The sequence below is a fragment of the Triticum urartu genome, chromosome 6A, assembly GCF_056163025.1.
Source record: "Triticum urartu cultivar PI428250 chromosome 6A, HENAU_Tu73, whole genome shotgun sequence".
Classification (NCBI taxonomy): domain Eukaryota; kingdom Viridiplantae; phylum Streptophyta; class Magnoliopsida; order Poales; family Poaceae; genus Triticum; species Triticum urartu.
The window spans coordinates 207,187,699-207,211,859 of NC_141878.1; the positions used below are offsets into that span (position 1 = coordinate 207,187,699).

The window sequence follows — 24,161 nt, forward strand, 5'->3', positions numbered from 1 at the left end:
CGACTCTGTACTATGGGGGCTACGGACCACGCCGAATCGCACTACCAGATACACACCATTCTTTATGGTGTACAGTGCAGAGGCGGTTCTGCCTTGCGGCATAATTCATGACTCACCTCGAGTGCGCATGTACGAAGAAAAGGAGGCCGAGCTCGATCGGCAGGACAGTTTGGACGCCCTGGAGGAGGAGCGCGACGTGGCAAAGGCTCGTTCCGCATTCTATCAGCAACAGGCTCGAAGGTATCAAAGCAGAGAAGTACGTGCCAAAACCTATAACGTTGGAGAACTAGTTCTACGCCTACCGGAGAAGAAAAAGAACAAGCTCAAGCCCAAATGGGAAGGTCCCTTCATTATTGACTAGGTTCTAACCGGTGGAGCGTACCGTCTGCGGGATGCATCGGATAATCGACTCGAGCCAAACCCATGGAATGCAGCCAGACTCCGTAGATTCTACACCTAGCGCTGGACTCTATGTTCGTCTCCTTACCTCCATCAATTTTTTGCTTATCTGTCTCTTCTCTCTTTCTCCCTTTTTACTCTCTTCAAGGCCCTTAAAGGCTAAACTTGTGTCCTGGTTACACAATCTTGACGCGCTAACCACGCTCATTATACTTGGGGGCTTCTTATACAGAAGCTTAATCTAACTATTTTCCTGGGCTTTACGCCCCATACATGTGTTATTCTTCCGCATGTACCTTTTTTCGCCATTATATGCATCGATATGACTTAAGTTTTGGCCAAGCTGGGTTTCCTGGCTCTTATATTTATGCCCTACGTTCCCATTAATTCGGCTAGGGCATAAGAGGAGCACCTCTACGATTGTTACTGCCGGGTCAGCCGGATGTGTACCTCAGACTGGGTGAAGCCGAAAGCTAGCGTTCTTAAGGGAATATTCGGTCGGTGAATAAAAGATGACTTTTATTTAAATTGAAACATGCCCCCAGATGTCTATAGCCTGCGTATCTTCTCGCAGTTCGGACATGCACATTAGGGCATGCGTACCCAGGGAAAGGAACCCTTAACGGAACTATTCTTCCTGGAAGATGTTTCTTACTATCCATGTAATATAAGATAGCTAGTTGGGTACTTGTCTGTTCAAGCAATTATGACCCCTACGCCTGGTTTCCATGCATACCCCGGTTTTTACATAATCGAGTGGGTATTCAGATACACTCCGGACTATCGGGTCCAGAGGTCGAAACAAAAAGCTCTACCATGACAAATGATTTACAATCCGGCTAGGACATTACATTTGTCATTTGAAGTACACAGTCACTAAGACTGATTAAATTCTTCTTCTATACCACCCAACAGGCTGTCTAGCCTACAATCCTGTTGGGAATACTTTGCGGCTAATTCTACTTGGTCATACACTAAACTGACGGGGATCTCTTTCCCATCAGACCCCACAGCTTGCTCGTGCAGTTGTGAGAGCTCTGGTAGAAGATCACCCGAAGACCCAGGCATCTCCTCGGCGGGACGACCCGTCAGCATACCTGCAGACATAAATCTGTTAGCCGCCTTCTTTGCCGAACTCCTTTAAATGTTTGTTCCAACACTTACTAAAAATGCCGCGCCGAAGCCGCTTATTCTCCTTCACGGAGTCTGCAAGCTGGGCTCGGACATCTTTCAGTTCCACGCCCAGCCGGATATTGGCGTCTTGGAGATTATTTCTCTCCTGTCTGACTCGCGTAAGCACGCGCTCGCCAGCATTAGCTGTCGATCAGAACGTGCCACATTCACTGCCACGGCCTCCGGATATACTCCGGGGTCATCTGCAACATCTATTGTTAGATTTGCATGCATGCCGTATACTACCTGGTGCCTGTATTCTTTGAAATAAAAAGAATTGTTACCAGAGGGGCCCTTCTCGGACTCCTTCAACGCGGCAACAGCGGACCCTAGCTGGGCCTTGCACTCTTCCAGCTCTGGAGACAGGAGGGAATTCTTCTCTGTAAGAACCTGCACAAATAATGATCCTTAAATCAGTTGTGTCAACTGTTTCAAGTCTCAGGGGCTACTGATATATATATAATCGTCAGATTTTCCTACTCGTATATCCTTTACATACTGGTCCGTGGCTCTGGCAAGACCATTTTGAGCAGCACGGATGTACGCGTCCCCTGAGTTGAAGGCATGGAACGCCTCTTGGGAGAAACAAGCGTCATAGAGTATGGCCCGGCGACGCTTGTGATTCATGGCGCTCTCCACTTTGAAATTTGTAGCGGATTGTCTGTCCGCATCCTCTATAGGAGGAGCATCCGGCGTCCGCCCCGTGTTAGCTTCCGCCTCTATGTCCGGCCCTGGAGCCCGACTGGTGGAGGCGTGATCGGCAGCCTCTCCGGATATAGTCCGGCGAGCGTTTTTCCTACTAGGAAACATGGACGTCATTATATTTTAAAGAAAGACGACAACCACGGAGCATGGTTTTGCATCATACCTCTGCGCCGGCCTCTCAGTCCTGACCGCCTTCCTCTTTGGCCTACCCGGCTTCGGTGCCCCTTGCTGGCGAGTCACTGTGGGTTCGGCATGGCGTCCCGAAGGCCTTCCCTGTAAAACACCATATGTGTATGGTAGGTGAAGTGCATAAAAGGGGATCCTTCTTGGAAGTTGGGACTTCGGTTTTTCCTTACCTGCTGTTCGCACACGAACACGTCACCATGTACCCTCGACGCCGGGGGTGATGCACCGCAGCTCACGTCGAAGGAGACCCGCCGGAAGCGCGGTACGCAAGACAATCCGGTGGGCGCTTTTGTGGACCCAAAACCCCACACGCCCGGGAGGGACCCCGTCAGGGCGCGCGGCGGCTATGGGCTGCCCTAGGTCGGCCTGACCGCTCCTAGTGCCTCGAGGTTCGCCGCCCTGCAATGAAGAAGAACGAACGAAGAACGAGAAGAAGAAGAACAAAGGGAGAAGGTAAAGGTAAAGATAAAAGATGATAAATTGATATGTCGATTGTGTGTTGTTCAATCGGCCGTCACCCCTTACATATATATGAGGCGGCTGGACTTACCGTACAAGAAAAGGACTCAAATCACGTCCAAATCATCAAAAGTTACCCTAACTCAGACTACGAGGGCCGGAACTTCCGGTCTGGCCCGGAACTTCTGGGCTGAAATTATATCAAGTAGCCCTCTTGCACTGAATCTGCAGGCCGCATACTACTTCGGATGATGATGGTCCCAAAAGCAAAGTTGTAGATCTTGCAATGGAGAAAAACTCTTCAGTTGATCACTTTTTCATCCGAGGTCATCTTGATGTAAAAATCGGCCCCGCAAATCTGCAAACAATGTTAAAATTCCAGTCTTCGGGGTGCACCGCGTGCAAACTTTCAGTTTAGCCCGGAACCTCCCCGGAGGTTTTGCCCGGAACTTCCGGGGCAAACTTATGTAACACACTGTTTTGGCTCTAACTTTTGCATACAAACTCCGATTTAGACGTTTTTTATATCGAAATCAATTGTCTCGATGAGACGAAGACAATCCGTGTAGAAACATTTCTCATATAAGGCCATCTTGGGGGCGTAATCAGCTGAATAGTGTTCTGAATATAAAATCTGAGTACTTCAAACACAAGTTCGGCCTTAGAGATGAGACCGGATGGCTATGGCCAAAATATGAAAGTTTCTCCTTTTGACGACACGGAACTTTCTCACTTTGAGCACTTCTCCATTTGAGGCCATCTTAATTGAGTTCTTGGCCGTGTCAAAATCTGGTGTCAACACATGCCCCCTTGTTTTTCGGCAAACTTGTGTGCCGAAAAATAACTTGCATGATGCTTTTTCTAAGGACGATGTCAGTAATCCATCGGCCATTTTGCACGTTCTTAGGACGATAAGTATATATCGGCCATTGCTTGTTTGAACCTCTTGATGCATACTTGGGAGAAAACTTCTCAGTTTCTATAACAATCCGGTGATAAGATTCCATAGACCAAAACCATCCTCCGAACCATATTGTTCTCCCTTTCGTTAGGATTTTGCAGATAATCAAGAATGAACTTCCTTCAATCCTTACTTCATCTGCATAAAAGTTTCATTAGTGGCCGAAGCGATGGGCTTCGATTTGGCCTTACCTATGTTGACAAGACCTAGCATCGGCTATTGATAGAAATGCAATACACCATGGTTAACATAGTAGCCGGATGCTTGCTGTGCCAACTCTTTCGAATTGTCATGTCTAGATATATGAACAATTTTAAAGCAACCCAAGGTAAATCTTACGTCTGGACATACCAAAAGATAAACTATAAGTGATTTGTCAAAACATTGATAACCCTTGGATATTTGTTGCACTACTAATAACGAATCACCAGAAGCCTCAATATGTATAGCACCTATAGCAAGGCAAAGCTCCAATCCGAATGACAATGCATATTCGGCTTTGATCATTGTGCAAAAATATTTTAAGCTGCATGAGGCTTCACAAAATAGCACCATAAGGAGATATATAAACAACACCAACACCTTGGCCATTGCTATAAATTTAACCATCAATATATAATCTCCATGGTACTAGAGAGATCAAGCTAAAATCAATATTATGCATGATGTCAATATGATGCTCAATAATAAAATCAACCATGATTTGGCCTTACGTAAGTTCTGAAAACTAACAAGCCAAAGCACACCCAATCAAAACATAAGTTCACTTTGCAATTTTGGTGAATTGGTCTATGCATAATATCCTCAATGGCATCAATTTGACAAATTCCTTTGCAAGCACTTATCTCAATCTCTACTCAAACTAAGGACGGTGTTAGAGCACCACACCGGCCATTCTTACATATATTCTTAGGGCGATAGATAAGTATCGGCCATTACCATGAGGTCCATGTAGAATTCATTCACCAAATCATGTATAGCCGAAATAAACAAATGAAATAGCAATCAATTATTTCGGCCCTTTGGATTAGCAATAAAAAATGTAGCTAATAAATTGTATAGGGATTTGGTAATACCCTCTCATGATGCAGAAAATTATGTCGCTTCCATGGATCAAAATAAATCCAGGGAGGGTAATTTATCATACCTGATGATGAATTCCATGGCAAAGGCATCAATGGTATGGTTGAAAAACATGGATGATGTGCTAACCGAAGATTTTGATGGGGTGATGCAAACCTTCGGCTTAATTGTTTCTGGTTTCCATCTTTTTCTTTCTTCACTTTTATAACACTTGTTGCAATAGAAGGTTGCACATCATTTTTATTTTGACTGCACCTCTTGGGAACCCATGCCATGTTCTTCTTTTTCAGCTCTTGTGCACTAAGTTTTTGTAATTCCTTCTTTCGCCAATACGATAAGCCGAGTGGGCACCCCGGCTGTGATTTTGTTTGAAGCAATGGCAATTCTTGTTTTACCTTGTGCACTGTCAACTTCTTTTCTTCAGATTTGGCATTTTGACTCTTGATAATTGGTTGCTTCGTCTCATTGCCTTTAGTAACCAATGTCAACACGTTAATTGGCTCTTTTTCATTTGAGATCAAATCTGAAGTTGCACTCTTACGACCATCTCTTTTAACACGGTACACTTGTTTGACCACCTCTTTCTTCTTCTTTCAGCTCCGGACCGATTCCTTATGATTGAAACGGTCTTTAACATATGATTGTTCAAATGTTGATCTTCTCGGAGATGCATAATATTGGTTAGATGGTCTAAAATAAGATGGAGAGTGTTCCCTTGTATTATACCTGTCCCATGATGGATATGGATCTACATGAGCATAAGGATGCATCCACGGCATTGGCACTGGCGGCCCAAAATAAGGATATGAATATGTTGCATTAAAATGCTCACTTTGCCAATACCGATCCTCATATTTGCGCCTTGGGGGTGATCTTGGTTTCTTTGCATGATTTGGCCGATAAGCATTCTTCTCTTCACTCTTCTTTTGATATTTATCCAATAGTTCAGCGAAGGTGATTTTTGATCTCTTACACTTGCGCTTATTTTGGCCTTTGTTTTCTTTTGGTTTGCTTTCATCGATCATTGGATTTGCTTGCTGCCCCCCAGTCCTTGGCGTCTCCATTGTAGCTTCGATGTAATTTTTGCCCTCAAGATTATGTTCATTATGCTCTTCAACAACTTCTTTACTTGAAAGCTTGATCCCATCACCTGTAGTTTTTACCTTCTCTTTAAATGGATCGGCTTGAAGCAGCCGATGCAAAAACTTTTTGCCATCGGGACCAATCGGAATAGACTGGTCATCTCTTGGTATTTCAACAAACTTCAATCGTCCTTTTTCAATGGACGATTTAACTATTTGACGAAACATGTTGCAATCCTCAAAATTATGCTTGGACGAATCATGCAAGTTACAATACATTCGTCCTTGGATTGATGGCTTAACATGGTGATCAAGAATTGTAATGTAATTATTTTTCAGCAACAAATCAAATATTTGATCACACATGCTTGAATTGAAGGTATACTTCTTGTTTTCTAGCCGATCATGTTGTGAGAACGGCTTTGGAGTTAAGCAAACAAATGGTTCAGATTTTGCACCACCCCATTCGGCTATGCATTATGTTTTGCACTCTATCTCCGATGTCTTTGGATAAGAAACTATACTGGCATCGGTTTGCTCAGAAGATTTTAACCTTGGCTTTAAATTTCCGAAACAAAAATAGCTAGAACATACATGTCTCAATTGAGACCAAGTGTAAGCCAAGTAAGAAATAAGCAGAGCTACCCAATTAGATATGAGCTTTAGATAAGTAATGGGGAAAGCCTTGGCTGCAATATTTTTTCGCAATCGATCTTTCTGAATGGTGCAATATGTTGACTGATATGCTTTGTGACAATCTGATTGCTAACAGATAAATTACCCTTCTTCATTGGTCTCTCAATATTTCTTATGAAGATTTTTCTAATATATGCATCAACAACTAAGTCATGACCAAATCTGAAAACAGGTAAATTAATTGCTAGACATACCTCTTCAAATATGTTGGGAGAGCATGATGGTGGTGTGAATTGAAGAATATCTTGCTCCGCCTTCGGATAACTCCCCAGTGCCTTGTCATCATATTTCTCTTGATTTCGTGCATCATTAGTTTGAAGAACTTCGTCCATCAAACTTTCTTCGGCCACTTGTTCTTGTTCTTGAAGCTCATCAATTTCCATAGCACGAAACTCATAGGGCAGGAAGTAGGTTCCATTAACTTTAGAAAAATCAAGTATGGCTGTCTTGCTATACTTTCCATGCCCTTTCTCAACAATGTTTGCCTCTTTGGATTTGATGGATTCGGAATATATACTAATTGAATCGGGTTTTTCAAATGAAGCACTTTTAGTTTCCGAATCATCATTATTTTCACCGGTTATATCAATTGGCAAGGATTCTTTTCTTTGAGCTAATTCCCTATCAATTTTCTCTTGGCGAAGCACTTGCACCCTATCACGCAAAGCTTTAACTCCCCTCTTAATTTCAGTCCGCTCTAGATTAGTTTGCCTCCCAATGCTTTTAGAATCTTTCGGCAATGAAGTATTAGTGTTGCCGAAATTTTGCAATTGTGTAGGGGGTGTATAATATGCTGCGGTACTAAGTGGAGGTGTATGCACTGCTGTATAACCATATGCTCTTTCGCCAGTTCTATCAATGCATGTAGTTTCATATTCTTGCAAAACTCTAGCCTTTATTGCAACATAATCAGGAAACCCTTTTCATATTGTTCAAGGCAAAGAGCACTAATATTCTTGTTTTATGCCAAGATCTTTTTTAACGCAGCCACAAGCGCTTCTGGAAGGGATTGCTCCATAATACTTTTAGATTCTTTCGGAAATGATTCGTAGTGTTGCCGAAATTCTCGAATTGCGTAGAGTATGCATTATATGCTACAGTATTTGATGATGGCACATGTGTTCCTGTAAAATTTTCACTTATTCGGCTATGACCATGAAAGATGCGGGGCCGAATTATGAACATCTACAGTTTCATACGGTGCTAAAAATTTACTAAAATGAGGTGTAGCATATGATGGTTGAGAGTAACTGGCCGAATAGCTAGTAGTAGCATGGCCAATTCTCTCATCCATCGGCAAGGTTGGATTCACATACTGCAAATTAGTTGCCAATGAATAAAAAGGTGAAACACTTTCTTCTATGCTATTGTAAATTTTAACATGAGGTGTTTCAAATTGATTAACCGAACCCATCATGTTGTTCATCGGCATATGGATTAGTGGGGTTGCCGATGCATGAGAGTTAGGATACATATGTTGTATGTTACTAGTTTCATAAGAAGTTGAAACATGTAAATTACTTTGAATCGGCCTATGCACGTAATTAGATGCATTATTGAAAAAACTAGGGCTGGCTGATAGAGTATAATCATTGAACGATCTAGTAACATCATATGAATTATTTGCATCTACAGTAGGGAATTGGGTATTCATATTACCTTTGTAGATTGCAAACCCTAGATGACGATCTCTTCGTAGCAAGAATGGGCCGGAGACCGTTCAAAGCTTCGTCCCCAGCAGAGTTGCCAAAAAGTGTGTTCGCACACGAACACGTCACCGTGTACCCTCGACGCCGGGGGTGATGCACTACAGCTCATGTCGAAGGAGACCCGCCGGAAGCGCGGTACGCAAGACAATCCGGTGGGCGCTTTTGTGGACCCGAAACCCCACACGCCCGGGAGGGACCCCGTCAGGGTGCGTGGCGGCTATGGGCTGCCCTAGGTCGGCCTGACCGCTCCTAGGGCCTCGAGGTTCACCGCCCTGCAATGAAGAAGAACGAACGAAGAACGAGAAGAAGAAGAACAAAGGGAGAAGGTAAAGGTAAAGATAAAAGATGATAAATTGATATGTCGATTGTGTGTTGTTCAATCGGCCGTCACCCCTTACATATATATGAGGCGGCTGGACTTCCCATACAAGAAAAGGACTCAAATCACGTCCAAATCATCAAAAGTTACCCCAACTCGGACTACGAGGGCCGGAACTTCTGGTCTGGCCCGGAACTTCCGGGCTGAAATTATATCAAGTAGCCCTCTTGCACTGAATCTGCAGGCCGCATACTACTTCGGATGATGATGGTCCCAAAAGCAAAGTTGTAGATCTTGCAATGGAGAAAAACTCTTTAGTTGATCACTTTTTCATCCGAGGTCATCTTGATGTCGAAATCGGCCCCGCAAATCTGCAAACAATGTTAAAATTCCAGTCTTCGGGGCGCACCGCGTGCAAACTTTCGGTTTAGCCCGGAACCTCCTCGGAAGTTTTGACCGAAACTTCTGGGGCAAACTTATGCAGCACACTGTTTTGGCTCTAACTTTTGCATACGAACTCCAATTTAGACGTTTTTATATCGAAATCGATTGTCTCGACGAGACGAAGACAATCCGTGTAGAAACATTTCTCATATAAGGCCATCTTGGGGGCGTAATCAGCTGAATAGTGTTCTGAATATAAAATCTGAGTACTTCAAACACAACTTCAGCCTTAGAGATGAGACTGGATGGCTATGGCCCAAATATGGAAGTTTCTCCTTTTGACGACATGGAACTTTCTCACTTTGAGCACTTCTCCATTTGAGGCCATCTTAATTGAGTTCTTGGCCGTGTGAAAATCTAGTGTCAACACCTGCGATGCAGGGAGTAGCCCAGGATAGTCGGCTATGATGGCCACCATGGCGTCATCGCAGCTCAACTGATAGAATGTCCTGTCTATCAGCTCCACAAATATGTCCGGATCCTCTTTGAGTCCGGGATCGAGGGCCCGGTCAGGGTCCTCCGGTTGTGGAGGTGGGCTATTGACCTCCCTTACAGCTTTTCGCAGTTCCTGCCATGAAACGACAATGTGAGTATTTACAACAAAGAATGCGGGAAGGTTGGGAGTAAAGAGTGACAGCTCACCAAGCTTGGTGAGTTGTACATGGAGAATCCATCTCACAGCTTAATACAGATGAACTCCTCTTCTTCTCCCTTGAACAACTCGGACATAATTCTTGCTAAAGCAGCAGCGGAGTCCGGTCCCTTACGCCCGCAGCGGGTGGCATCATCTTCCCCGTTAAAACACCACAAGGGGTGCCCTCAATATTGAAGCGGCTGCACCCCCCGCATTATGCATATTGACATAACCTCAATTATTGTCAATCCTGATTGAGCCAGCGCTTTAATCCGGTCCATCAGGTAAAGGACTTCTCTGTTGTCTTCCTCCTGGGGGCTCCGTGGATGCCAACTTTGGTGTTTCTTCAGAGGAGCATTGTTGAACTCGGGAAGACCCCTCCGAACAGGGTCTAGAAGAGGGACGTCCTCCATGTAAAACCATTCCGAAGGCCAGTCTTCGGACGCCTTCTTCGGGGTACCGGACAGGTATCCGGTCTCGGCGATGCACCATATTTCGGCTCCGCCCACTTGATAAAGTGACCCCTCCTGTGAACGGGGCACAAGGCAGAATAGCCTCTTCCACAGCTCGAAATGAGCCTCGCAGCCCAGAAACAGCTCACAAACGGCGACGTAACCAGCGATGTGTAATATGGAAGTAGGGGTGAAATTATGCACTGGAGGCCATAAAACTCCAGGAGTCCGTGGAGGAACGGATGGATTGGAAATCCAAGTCCCCTTAGTAAGTAAGGAACAAGGCATACTCGCTCCCCCTTGGAGGGATTGGGGAAGCTCTCCGCTTGCTCCCCGCCATTATAGGTGGCGAGCCCGGCTCGGACGGGGACCATATACACTAGAGGGAGAAATCCCTGGGTCTGCAGCTCTACTAATCGGCTGTGCGGGACGAAACACTTCTCCCAATCACCGGGCTTAGGGCTACGGGAGCGAGAAGAGGAGCTGCGATGGACGGCCATGATGGAATGGACTTTCCCGAGCGCGCTCCGGTGGATTCTCGCTGTGGGAGGATGGTGTGGATTGGATCCAAGGATCCCCATCCCTTTAATAGACGATTTATTTACCTGGCTAGGGGGGCGAATGTAAAAACGCCCTGGCTCCTCGCATTCGCTCGACGCGTGGAAGATAGCCCATATTGGGCACAGAAGCCAAGAAGTCCAACATTTATGGGAGCCGGACACTACTTAGTAGATATTCAAGATTTGGAGAAGAATCCGCCTTGCAATGCCGAAGACAATACTGCACGCCGGACTCATCGTCATTGAAGCCTGGTTAATGGGCTACCGAGGGAGTCCTGGATTAGGGGGTCTCCAGACAGTCGGACTATATCCTTTGGCCGGACTGTTGGACCATGAAGATACAAGATTGAAGACTTCGTCCCGTGTCCGGATGGGACTCTCCTTGGCGTGGAAGGCAAGCTAGGCAATACAGATATGTAGATCTCCTCCCTTGTAGCCGACCTTGTGTAACCCTAGCCCCCTCCGGTGTCTATATAAACCGAAGGGTTTAGTCCATAGGACAACATACAATCAAACCATAGGCTAGCTTCTAGGGTTTAGCTTCTACGATCTCGTGGTAGATCAACTCTTGTAATACTCATATCATCAAGAACAATCAAGCAGGACATAGGGTATTACCTCCATCAAGAGGGCCCGAACATGGGTAAACATCGTGTCCCCTGCCTCCTGTTACCATCCGCCTTAGACGCACAGTTCGGGACCCCCTACCCGAGATCCGCCGGTTTTGACACCGACACCCGCCGTCAGTGCCATCCCCACCTCCCTCCCAGGCACCAGTCGTCGCCGCCACCACCCTCCCGGCCTCTCTTGGCAGCAAGCGCCGCTACCCCCAACCTCCCTCCCCAGCAGAAGCTCCGCCGACCTCCTCCAGGGATCTGCGCTGTCCTCCTCCCGCCCAAAATCGGTCATGTGCGCCGCCCCCTATCCCTCCAGCTCGTCGCCGGCCTCCCCTGTGCTTCCACTAGGCGGTGGCCTCTCTCCCCTGCATCCACCGTGATGACGTCCTCCTTCCCCTGGATCCACGGCAGTGGCGGGGGCCTCCCTCCCCCTGGATCCACAACATCGACGGTGGCCTCCCTCCCCATCGATCCAACACAGCGGCAACCTCCCATGGAACCATGGCAGTGGCGGCCTCCCACGCCCTGGATCCACGGCAGTAGTGGCTGTTCATTTTGCACCTTGGATGGTCCTTGTGATAGAACTTTATATTCCAGAAGTTAGTTTCAAAGGGCCATGTTGTCTGACATTTTGCACCAGAACATGACAAGCTTTTTACTTGCTGATGCTCACCCTTGAACACTATTTTACAGATTATTCCTGCCACTGCTATCCCTGATGGTTGGATGGGTCTCGATGTTGGCCCAAATTGCATCAAGACTTTCGCCGAAGCCTTGGACACCACCAGGACTGTTATCTGGAATGTTCCTATGGGACTCTTCAAGTTTGAGAAGTTTGCGCAGGCACTGATGTTAGTGCAACATATATATCACATAACGTACATTCATCTTTCTCGTATTTGTTGTTGTTGCTAATTACTGCTGTCATTGTCTCAGGCAATCATGAAGCAGTTGGCTGAGCTTACTAGGAAGGGTGTGACGACCATCTTTGGTGGAGGTGACTTTGTTGTTGCTGTTGAGAAGGCTGGGCTAGCCGACAAGATGAGCCACATTTCGACGGGTGGTGGCGCAAGCTTGGAGCTGGTGGGAGGCAAACCCCTCCTAGGAGTTCTCGCCCTTGACGAGGCATAGGTTGATTTGGTTTCGCCTATCAGCTTGTTGCGTGCCGCTTTCTTTGGGATCTCAAATCGATGCAACGCTGGAACGTTATATGGAAATTTTGAGATATGTTTGTCGCCAATTTTTGCTAGTAGATGAGTTGTGAATGATTATCAACTTCCTCTGTGTGAGTGAAGTGATGTGACTGGAATTTAACGTACCCCTGTGGATGTGTATGGTTTTAAGCTTTGTGTCTTTGTGTCCGGTTTCCTTCTGTGTTGTTTGCTCTGTTTTAGTTTGAAATGAAACCTTGTCACGTACCGCCATGCTTTACAAGAATCATCATGACTTACACATGGGAGTCGAAATAAAAAATAATGTTTTCCGTTTCTAAAAAACTAAAAACGAAGAAGTTCAAATTGAAAAACCAAGAAAGTCCAAATTAAAAAAATAATGTTTTCTGTTTCTAAAAAACTAAAAATGAAGAAGTTCAAATTGAAAAACCAGGAAAGTCCAAATTAAAAAATAGAGAATTTCACTATTTAATAAAAACGGATTTTACCCGTATCCACATAAAAACCTTGAAGTTCAAATTTAGAAAATGGGGTTGATCGACGTCCGTTTGAATTTTTTCCTTTTAAATAACAAATTAAAAATTATTGCCGAAAAACAAAAAAAGAAGGTCAAACTACAATAACAGAGAAATACAAGGTTTAAAAACACGAAAATTAAATGATTCTAAAAAACAAGGAAGTTCAAAAATAGAAAATGAACTTTTATAAATGGAATTTTTTTTCTATTTTGCAAAAAAACTCGAGAAGTTCAAATTAAATTAACAGAGCAGTTTAAAGTTCATAAAAATATTAAAATCTCATTTCAAAACCAAAAAATGCAAACAAACCAAGAAGTTCAGTTCGAAATAACCAAGAAGTTGTCCGATGTTTATTATAAAAGTAGGATTTTTTTCCGCTGCAAATGAATAACACCAAGTTTGGATGTTTATTACAAAGTCCAAGAAGTCCAAATTGAAACAACGAGGAAGTTCAATTTTAAAAAACAAAATAGTTTGATATTTATTACAAAAACTCAAAATTTTCCCGTTACTAACGGATAAACGAAGAAGTTCAGTTTGAAATAATGAAGAAGTTCGTCATTTATTAAAAAAACTCCAATTTTTTCCATTTCTAAAAATACATAAAGAGGTCCAAAAATTGCGAAAATGGAGCGGTTTCATGTCTATAAAAATTTAGATTTTATTGTTGTTGCTAAAGGGTAGCGTCTTATTTTTGCATTTAAATTTATTTTGGAGCAATTCAATTTTAAAAAGAAAATCATAATTTCCTTTTAAAAGAATAAAACTATGAAGTTCAATTTATCAAAATAGAGAAGTTTAGATATTATAAAAACCTAGGATTTACATGCCCAATTTTGATGAGTGCTTTAGGAGTTAGGGCAAAAAAAACAAGCAGAGAGCTGTTCAAATAGATAAAAGCCAGAAGTTCATGTACTACATGGCCTGTGTTTCATATGAGAAAAGGTTGAATAAAAAAGTAAAGTCAAAAAAAATGTTGCTAGAAGTTCAAGTCCTCGGCCGGAGAAAGTTAAAAAAATTATTGTGAGAGGGGTTTGTACAAAAGGAATATAATTTGTGTAACACTAAAGAATGGATGAGAAAATTACAAACGAAAATACGTCACAAAAGTTCAACATGAAAACAACAGGAAGTTGAACTACTACACTGAATGAATTTCACATGAAAAACTTTTAAAACCGCCACAAGTGTGAAAAAATGATCAACAGGGGAAAGTTGAGTGTTTACAATAGCTTTCCACCGGTAGATCACTTGCTCAATTCCGGTGAGTGGATGAAGAGCCACGAGCAAAAAAAGTGCGTGAAAAAACAGAGCGAAGTTCAAGTAGACATGCCGAGAAGTTCAGGTTCTTCACGCGGTGCATTTTCGAAGAATCTGTTTCGCGATAGAGGCAGAACAAATGATTTTGCCATTTTCGAAATTACTTGAAAACGACTAGGAATCAGAGAAAACCATCAACATGAAAAAGTTGCACATTTTCCTTAGCTTTTCAATGATATATTATTTGCCCCATTCCGATAAAGTTTGTAGAAATTACGGCGAAAATAAGTTTCTAGCCATTTTCAAAATTGACTTAAAATAGTAAGGAATTGGGAGAAACAATATACCAAAAAGTTTCGTATTTCCTCAAGCTTTCGAACGCCATATCATTTGCTACCTTCAAACGTACGGTTAAAAAATTAGCTCGAAAATACGAACTCGGTGCAACTTGGACCATTTTATAAATCACTTTTAAACCGTTCAAAATTAGAAAAAACTTTCAACATGAAAAAGTAGGGCATTTTCATAAGCTTTCCAATGCCATATCATTTGCCTCAATTGGATTAGCCGTTTAGAAATGACATCGAAAATACGAATTCGGCTGTTCGGTTTGCGAAATTTTATGATTTTCCAAATTACTCTTTAAATGTAGGGAATTAGAGAAAACTTTCAACATGTGGAAGGAGTGTTTTGCAGCAGCTTTCCAACGCCATATTATTTGCCTCATTGCGATAAACGGTTTTAAAATGGGATCGAAAATACGATTCATGTTTTTGTATGAAGAAAAAAATGGTTTTCAAAACTGCTCTTAAACCGCTTACATTTTGCCAAAAATTTAACTTGGGTCATGATACTGGTGTCCATAGCTTTCCAGCGGTATATCGCAAGCCTTATTTGGGCAATGTTGACGGAAGTTCAACCCAGCACTCGGAGAAGTTCAGGTCGAACAACTCAGGGAGTAAAATTGCAAAAAAAAGCAATTTCATCATGACCCGAGAGCAAATTCCGCCAATGAGCGAGTTTCCAATTTAAAACCGGTATTTGTTGCTAAAAACCTTTCTAGATTACACTAACATCATATAGAACATGACTAACCAGAATAATTCGCGGGGGAAGCCACGGTTGCGAAGATAGCCCGAAGGTCGGGTTCGTACAGAGGGAAGTTCAGACGCGTTACTCAAGCAGTTCAAGTTGTGATCAGAATATTATTCCGATCCCTTGATCAGAATAGTGTTTATATATATATATACATAAACACTATTCTGATCATGGGATCAGAATAATATTCTGATCACAACCTGACCTGCCTCGCTAGTAGTACGTTGAACTTCCCTGTGAACTAGGTTGAACTTCCAGCAACATTGCCCAAATGGGGCATGCGATATACCGTCGGAAAGCTATGGACATCAGTATCATGACCCAACTTAAACTTTTGGCAAAATATAAGCGGTTTAAGAGCAGTTTTGAAAACCATTTTTTCTTCGCACAAAAAACGTGAATTGTATTTTCGATTGCATTTCTAAACCGTTTATCAGAATGAGGCATATAATATGGCGTTGGAAAGCTGCTGCAAAACCGCTCCTTCCACATGTTGAAAGTTTTCTCTAATTTCCTATGGTTAAAGAGTAACTTGAAAAAACGTAAAATTTCATAAACCGAACAGCTGAGTTCATATTTTCGATGTCATTTCTAAACGGCTATTCTGTTACCCGTAACAAAATAATATTCTGTTACCCACCGGCCCTATATAGGCGCGACGCGCCTACACTGCAGAATCTCCCCGACCTTACCCAGCCCGAACCTAACCCACCTTCTTCCGCCGGAGGCAGCCGTTGTGGGCGAGCGAGCGACGTCGGCAGCCAAAGCGAGGGAGCCCGCGACGCCGTGACTGGCCGGCGACGGATCCACCGCCGCCATCCCCTTCCTCGCTGACAAATCCAAAGATTGGGCCATGATCCCCGCCTCTCGCCTCCCTCCTTCACTGGGGCTGTGATCCCCGCCACCAGCCTCCCTTCCTCGCCGTGGCTCCTCCGTCGGGGCCGTGATCCCTGCTACCAGCCTCCCTCCCTTGCTAGGGCTCCTTCGCCGTGCCTGTGATCCCCGCCAGCTGCTGCCTCCCCGGACCTCGTCGCCAGACCTCCACCACAAGCAGGAGCATCTTCGTCTCCCCAAGCTCCTTGCCTGCATCAATGGCACCGCCTCCCAAGAACATGCCAATACACTGCCCACGAGAGGAAGAAGAAGAAGTCAGATACAAGAACATGCCCTGCAGGTGATGTCTGCTTCCCACACTATTTTTCCTCAAAAATTGAATCAGTTCAAAAATGTTTTCATGTCTGGGTTTGCCTGAAGAAAAATACCATGTTTGTGTCAGTTCATCAGTTCATCAGTCCTGCTATGAAGAAGATTCAGTTTAAAACACTGCACGCACTATGCTCTGCCTACATGTTACACTATCAGATTCATCAGTACTATATGTGTGTTGCATCAGTGACACACGTTCCTATGATGCAGAAGCTGATAGTACATTGCAAATGCTTGCATTAGTTCATTACACCTCTTCCACTTGATGCACAATTTCGATGTCGAGGTTACTGTCAGTACCTCTAATATGATAGCTTAAGTTCAAGCCAAAAACATAAGCTTATGCACCAGTCCAAGTAGCTACTAGGCTTTATATAAGGTTCAGCTACCACTTCAAGTTGTATGATGTCATTTCTAATAGTAGATGTCGTGTAGTTGCGTCAGTTCGAACTAGTAAAAGAATGTTGTTGAAAAAAATATACAATTGTTACACAATAAGTTCAATGATACATAAACTAGGAGTACTTGTAGTGTAGCTGCATAAGTTATTGATGAAAAAAGAGAAGACATGCATCAGTTTTATATATATGCATATTCATACATCTCTGAAGTTCAATGTTCAATTTTCAAGCAGTGCACCAAATGTTCAATTTGCATAAGTTATAGATGAAAAAGATAAAAAAACTTTCCATAATAGATGAAGTTCAATGTTCAGTTTACAAGCAGTTCTAAAAATCAGTACATCAGTGCTGAACATGTACATTCATCAGTTCGACCAAAACTAAACCATATACAAAATAGAGAACAAAGTTTAATAACACCCAACGATGCAAGTTCAAATTGTACATTGCCTTTAGTGCATGACATGTTACCCATAACATGTACACGATAAAATGCAGAAAAGATTAATCCCAAAACTGTTGAATGTCATTGCAGAAATATGCAAGGCGTCACATGCAGCAAGGGTTTGATGAGCCAAGCAGATATGGGGCACCGCCTGGTTGGGTAACACCAGAAATAGCACCTGGATACTTCAACAATACATGAAGATTTCAAGCTACCCCAGAATCATCAGAAGCACGGACAGGTTCCTCTATGCAGCAAACACCGATATCTGGGAATACAATCTTTGCCACTGCTAGGTTGCAACAAGGTCAACAATTTCCCCAACAACAAATGTTTTCCTTCCCTAGCGCATGCAGAAAGGCAAGGACACACATGCTTCCACCAGTCGCTTCTTCAACATCAATCATCCATGCTGCAAAAGCGGTTGCGACGGGAAGACCAAGCCAAGGAGACAGAAATTTTGGCCACTCTAGCAGGGTGCAAAGTAGAAGATATGAGCCACATAGACACGAGCAACCTCACAACGAATCTGAGGGGATATGACCGTACAATGAGAGACGGAGAGCTTCATCAAAATTGCTCCCTCCAAGACATGCATTGCTGCATGTGCCAAGGGTGACACCACCCGCGCCCATACACCAGGGTGAACAACAAACACCGGAGGCAGCATAGAGCTATACACATGTAAGTATCCATTCAGAAAAAACATACAAGCACAGTCCATACCCTGGTACTGTGACCACCCCATCTAACATTTTCATAACTGCGTTTTTGTTTGCTCACTGTTGCGTGCAGCCACCTAACATTGAAGCTTACGTCCTGCCAAGCCTAGAGACGCGCTTTGAAACTTTCAAAGAAGCAAAGGACTTCTACAACGTCTATGCAAAGTTATTGTCAAGGAAGGCTCCAAGGTTGAGACCAGAGTCTACCTTTATTGCACGTGCTATGGAGTCTATGAATCAAAGATGTCAGAAGCAAATAGACAACGGAACAAGACGACAGCTAGGACTAACTGCGGGGCTAAAATGAGGCTGAAGAGGGAAAAGGATGGAACACTTGTTGTAAAAGAGATAGTTTGGGAACACAACCACAGGCTACCGCTCTCCCCCAAATGCTTGTCTTCTTGCACTCCCACAAAAACTTCGACAAAACAATCTTGGAGTACGTCAAGTACCTAGAGTTCTAAGGCACTGAACACGCACAAATCATGAGCATACTGGGTGGCGATGACCCCGGTAGCTACTTCCTCAAAATGAATGCCAAAGACCTGATTAACGTATAAGTACAAACTTGTTCTCCTCCCATAACCCCCCTTCTCTTTTCCTCTGTCAATACAAACATATTACGCAACGCATGACCTGACGCTAGTTCAATATGCATTTTTGAATGACTATTCACCTTTAATATGCAACAAAGCAAAGAATTCGAGGATGGATGATGTGGACGATGTCCTAAAGACTGTCAACTTCTTTAGGGAGATGAAAGCTATAAACAGGGAATTCTTCTGTGACATGCAACTTGATGAGTCCGACAGAGTTAAGAACATATTCAGGGCAAACACAAGCTGCCGAGGGGCGTATCAGGACTTTGGTGACTGCGTAACGTTTGACACCACATATAAGACCAACAAGTACCATATGCCACTTGGGGTGTTTGTGGGTACTAACAACCACTTACATACTACATTCTTTGGTTTCTCCCTGATAAGAGATGAGGATGCAGATTCATTCAGATGGCCGTTCAAGACATTTTAAGGTGCATGAGAGGGAAGGCTCCTACATGCATCCTCACAGGTACAACCGCCAAAACCACCCCAACCAACCCCAAAAGGAAAATAACACAGTAAAAATGTTGTGTCAGTTCTATTTGTATATATGCACCACCATCTGCTGACCACTCCACATCTCTTTTCTCATTAGACCAGTGCTCGACAATGGTGTTGGCGATCCCAGATGCTTTCAGGAACAAAGTACACAAGCTGAATTCACATCGCATACCTGTACAACCTCCACGTCTCTTTGTATAAGAAGCACAAGGAACACCTCTCATACCTGTACAACCTCCACAAAGACTTTAAGGATGAATTCACATTAATCCTCAACTGGCCCCTCATGCCAACTGAGTTTGAGGCTGCCTGGAAAGGACTTATAGATAAGTACAACCTCCATGATGATGCCACGATGGTGGCCATGTGGAACGAGCGTGAGAGATGGATATAAGCTTACTTCAAAGAAATTTTCTACGCCAAAATGACATCCACACAACAAAGTGAGAGCATGAACTCTGTGCTCAAGAAGAACTTCGTAAGTGAGAGACAAAACCTCCACCGGTTTTTCAGCCAGGTAAACTCCTGCGTCAAAACCAGGAGGCAGACAAAGAACCAGGAGACAATGGGTAACCGAGTATAGCTCTATCACTTGTCATAAGACAAAAATAACATGCTTACTAAAGTAAAACTTTATTAGTTAGACAAGTTTTTGCTGCAAGAAAACTAATAATTTGGTCATCATTCTTGCATGGGCAGAAGGAACAAAACACACTGACCTTCTATGGGTTCGACACCCAGATGACAAAGCTTTACTCACGAGCTGTGTACAGCAAGATCAGAAAAAGGCTAAAACTGAGCACACTCTTCATTGTGATAGAGACGGAAGAGCCCACAAAGTACCTCGTGCGCTACAACAACCCGCAAAAACTGTCTGCGTGGTCTCAGCACGCGTTCTAGGTGGTTGCAGACCCCGTGGGAGAAATATATGACTGCGAGTGCAAGCTATGGGACTACACAGGTGAGGACTAAAAAAAGATGTTACATATTGTACTACTGATTTTTGCAAAGTTTTTGTTCGAATGAAATGACAAAAAACATGCACCTCTTCCAAAAAATACAGGTATTTTCTACGTGCATGTCCTGTGTATGATGCACCAAATGCCCGAATATCCAGCCAACATTCAACAGAAATGACTTGAGGACAGTAGCGTCAAACAAGGCCTCCCAGTACTGCATTGAAAGCTCACTTCTGCAGCTGAACATGAGGGTGCACAAAAAAAGCTTGAGAAGCCAAGAGCAAATGGCGAGGTCACAGGTTGTCATGGACAAACTTGAACAAGAACTCGACGCCATGCATTCTGCTGAAAACGGAGGTCTTGCGGACAATGAAGCCATTGAGCAGGATATTGCTACAATCTTATCCGAGATGAACCATCTAGGAGCTATTGACCCATTCAACAACGAGGAAGAGGAGCAACAACAACCAGAGCTTGCCCATGTAAACACTCAAGAGTACCAACATGCTCACGTGCAAGATCATGAGCTTGATGGTGCTATAGGCGAACGGCATGACAATAGGACATCCTACCACCAGCAGCAGGAAAGGGTAATTAAACCACCAATATTCTCAAACACAAAGGGGAGGAAGAGTAAGACGCAAGCAGCGAAAGCAGCAGCCAAAAAGCTGCCACGCCCCATCAGGCGCATGGAATTTGGCCTGTACGGCAAACCTCTCGGGATAAGGGCATGCGGATTCTGCAACGTCGTGACCAATCATAATTACCGCACATGCCCACTCTGCACAGATGCCATTATCAACAAGCGAGATCTGCAGAAGCAGATTGGAGCTGCCCAGGTTTCTACCAATGGAGACGACACACGTAACAGGTACACTTGCCGCAAGTGTGGGGGAACTGATGGACATAATGCCCGCACATGCAAAGTGGCAAGCAGGTCAGTGGCGCTGAACAAAAACATGGCAAGGTCCAGAGTTCCAAAAAATCAAAAGAAGAGGATGAAGAAGAAGAGTTTGAAGAGAATGACGACCAATTAGACGAAGACAATGAAGATGACAGTACTGGGGACAAGGAAACTGAAACTGATGATGAAGCTGCCAAGGCTCAACCAGGAAAGGGCGCCGACAAGGGACAACTTCGGGGCCAGTTAGGAGGAGCTCAAGATTGAAGAATCCATAGTGGTTATGCTGCTGCCTCAACTGAAAAATAAGCTTGTACTCTCAGTTGCCTCGGTACACAATGAGGAAACATATCAGAAACACTATCGTTACCAAAACTTATTTAGCTTTATCATCAATTTCTCGATTAGTACTATAGTCAAGATATAATTTGTGATTTGTGCCTGCTGGACCAGTGACATTATTATGTAAACCATTTGTTAATCATTTTGAATGCAGTCACAAATATATTTGAAAAAACTTATCTGCATTTATGTAACGCCAACACTACTGTCGACCAGTAACTCAGCAAAAATATGTTAAGGAAAATTTAAACTCTTATAGTACATCAATACTGATAATTCTCACTCGTCAGTACAAGGCAGAGTAACCAAACACACCCGTGAACACTACTGTCGACCAGTAACTCAGCAAAAACAAGCTATGCCTGGTTCTGCTAGTCCTAGTTCAGAAAGTCCATCAGTACATAAAAATAATTACCTCAAGCAAATGCAAATATAATACACCTATACTGATGATAAACTAATTTATCTGAAAAAATACTTTCAAAGATTATGCTGATATAAACAATCCTTTCAAAAAAATTGTTTTAAAAAAGATTAGCATGACATACATAGTCTAACTGGTATTTGGTAAGTTCAATTACACTTCAATCACCAGTCCAAGTACCCACAGTAGAGGAGTACAAAACCTCCGTCATCACCAACCCTGACACGTGCAAGTGGGATAAGCAGCTGATGAGTATAGCTTGACAAGATGGATCAATGCGACCAGATTAATACCCTGGCAAATAAATTGTCTTGGACGGTTGGTTCTTCCAGGCCACCGCCCGCGCCAGCCACTGGGCGGTTGCCACAAGGGACTGCAAACGGCGACCCCACGACCACTACACCCACGTCCCCGATGAACCACCTCCCACACATCCCCGTCCACACACTGGGAATAACCCATTGCCTTCCATCTCTTCCTCATTCCCAGAACCACCATTGCCGCTTCCATCTCCACTGCAGACAAACCATAAACTTCTCTCTCCCAAGCCCACAGTCACCGAAGGAGGGAAATGGCGGAGGAACCGTCCGCCAAGCATCATCATGGCGAGACGTCCGACAAGAGCAGCATCCTCGACAACGTTCACGTCCCCAGTGAGAAGCGCGAGTACACCAAAACCCTCACAGGGGTTGATCTCCATGGCAAGGAGACACTGGAGATCATCTGCACCAGCGAACCAGACAAGGCCGGCAAGATGATCTCCAGGCTCTGGAGGAAGGCTGGCGGCTTGATTCGTAGGATCATCGGCGTTGGTGTGCGGTACACCAGGGAAGAAGAACCTCCCCAGATGGCAGCAGTCCTATAGTTGTGCATGGAGGAACTCTGCTTGGTGTACCAGATCGCAGCGGCCACAAAATGGTGACCCATCCTACTCATTTTCCCTGTTTGGTTCATCTGTTTAATTAGTACTGTATCTAAAAATTTCATCAAACTTGTTTCCCAACTAGATGTACTAGTGTGGTTTGTGAAAGTGGATGCACTACTGCATTTTCTCAAGTAGATACACTACAAATGTATTTTTGAACCTGATGCACTAGATTACTATTTGAAAAATCTCGCAAAAGATTAATTTCTGAACTTGATGTACTAGTGTAGTTTCTGATCTTGATCCGATAGTGTAGTTTCTGTACTCGATGTATTAAAAAGATGTTTCTGAACTTGATGTAGTGAAGTAGTTTCTGAATTTGGTCTAATGTTATTTTCATAAGAAAAAAACTAAGAACTTGGCGAAGCACTGGTTATGTGTTGCCCTAGTCCTATTCAACAAAAGTAAACTAAACAAGTACTAAATCAGCACATACAACATTAACTCAAACTATGTATAATCCAAAAAGAAAAGTAACATGATGTACTTGAATTTAATTTCAGAACTTTGTTTACTAGTTTCTGAAGTACATTCATACATTAATTATGCTATATAAGCATCTACTTCATGGATTCATCGCTTGTAAAACAAAACAAAAATGAAGAATTCAAACATCAAAGTAATGCTAATCTTCAAAATGTCTCTCCCCTTGCAGGCCCAAGCGCCTCAACGAGATGCTGAAGTATGAGAAGTTGTTCACATTTGCCGGTTTCAACATTGAAGGAAATAAAGAGAGGCTGAAGATGTATGGTTTGAAGATCAACCCCAACAAGTACATCGACATTCAGCGCATCTGGAGAGTTCCATACACCGGAAAAGAGTACGACTCCTTGACTGATGTTGCAGCCAACGTCATCCACCCATTCTACAAAGGCATGAAGAAGAACATCAACACGCAGGAAGACCACAAACTATGGGGGATCAGCCCGCTGCAATACAACCTCATCGAGTACGCATGAGTAGATGTGTACGCCATGTACAAGTCATGGAACATAATCGACAACATCACAAATGGTTGGGAAATTTCAAAAGTGCAGGAGGCTGACCCCGACTTCCACTGCCCCTATTAGGGATGAAGATACATCAAAGCCTGCCTTCGTTTTGCATCCACTTGTGCTTGCCTTTTATCTTGTTGTTTCAAAATCATAGTTTGCTCTTGTTGGGTTGAACCAGTATGCTTATGTTGTGCTTGTCATGGTTGAACAA

General features: G+C 43.6%; 1 protein-coding gene across 1 annotated transcript; it reads left to right on the top strand.

Moving 5' to 3' along the window:
- The first annotated feature begins 22,601 nt into the window (after window positions 1-22,601).
- Window positions 22,602-23,914, top strand: LOC147964764 (uncharacterized). Its single transcript, XM_087530151.1, has 2 exons — window positions 22,602-22,849; window positions 23,611-23,914. The coding sequence occupies exons 1-2, from the start codon at window positions 22,602-22,604 to the stop codon at window positions 23,912-23,914; spliced, it is 552 nt and encodes a 183-aa protein (XP_087386277.1).
- Window positions 23,915-24,161: the final 247 nt, after the last annotated feature.

Coding starts and splice junctions, on each gene's coding strand:
- LOC147964764 (XM_087530151.1), top strand. CDS start 22,602: ATGGCGGAGGAACCGTCCGCCAAGCATCATCATGGCGAGACGTCCGAC. Junction 22,850..23,610: donor ATCATCGGCGTTGGTGTGCG/GTACACCAGGGA, acceptor CTCCCCTTGCAG/GCCCAAGCGCCTCAACGAGA.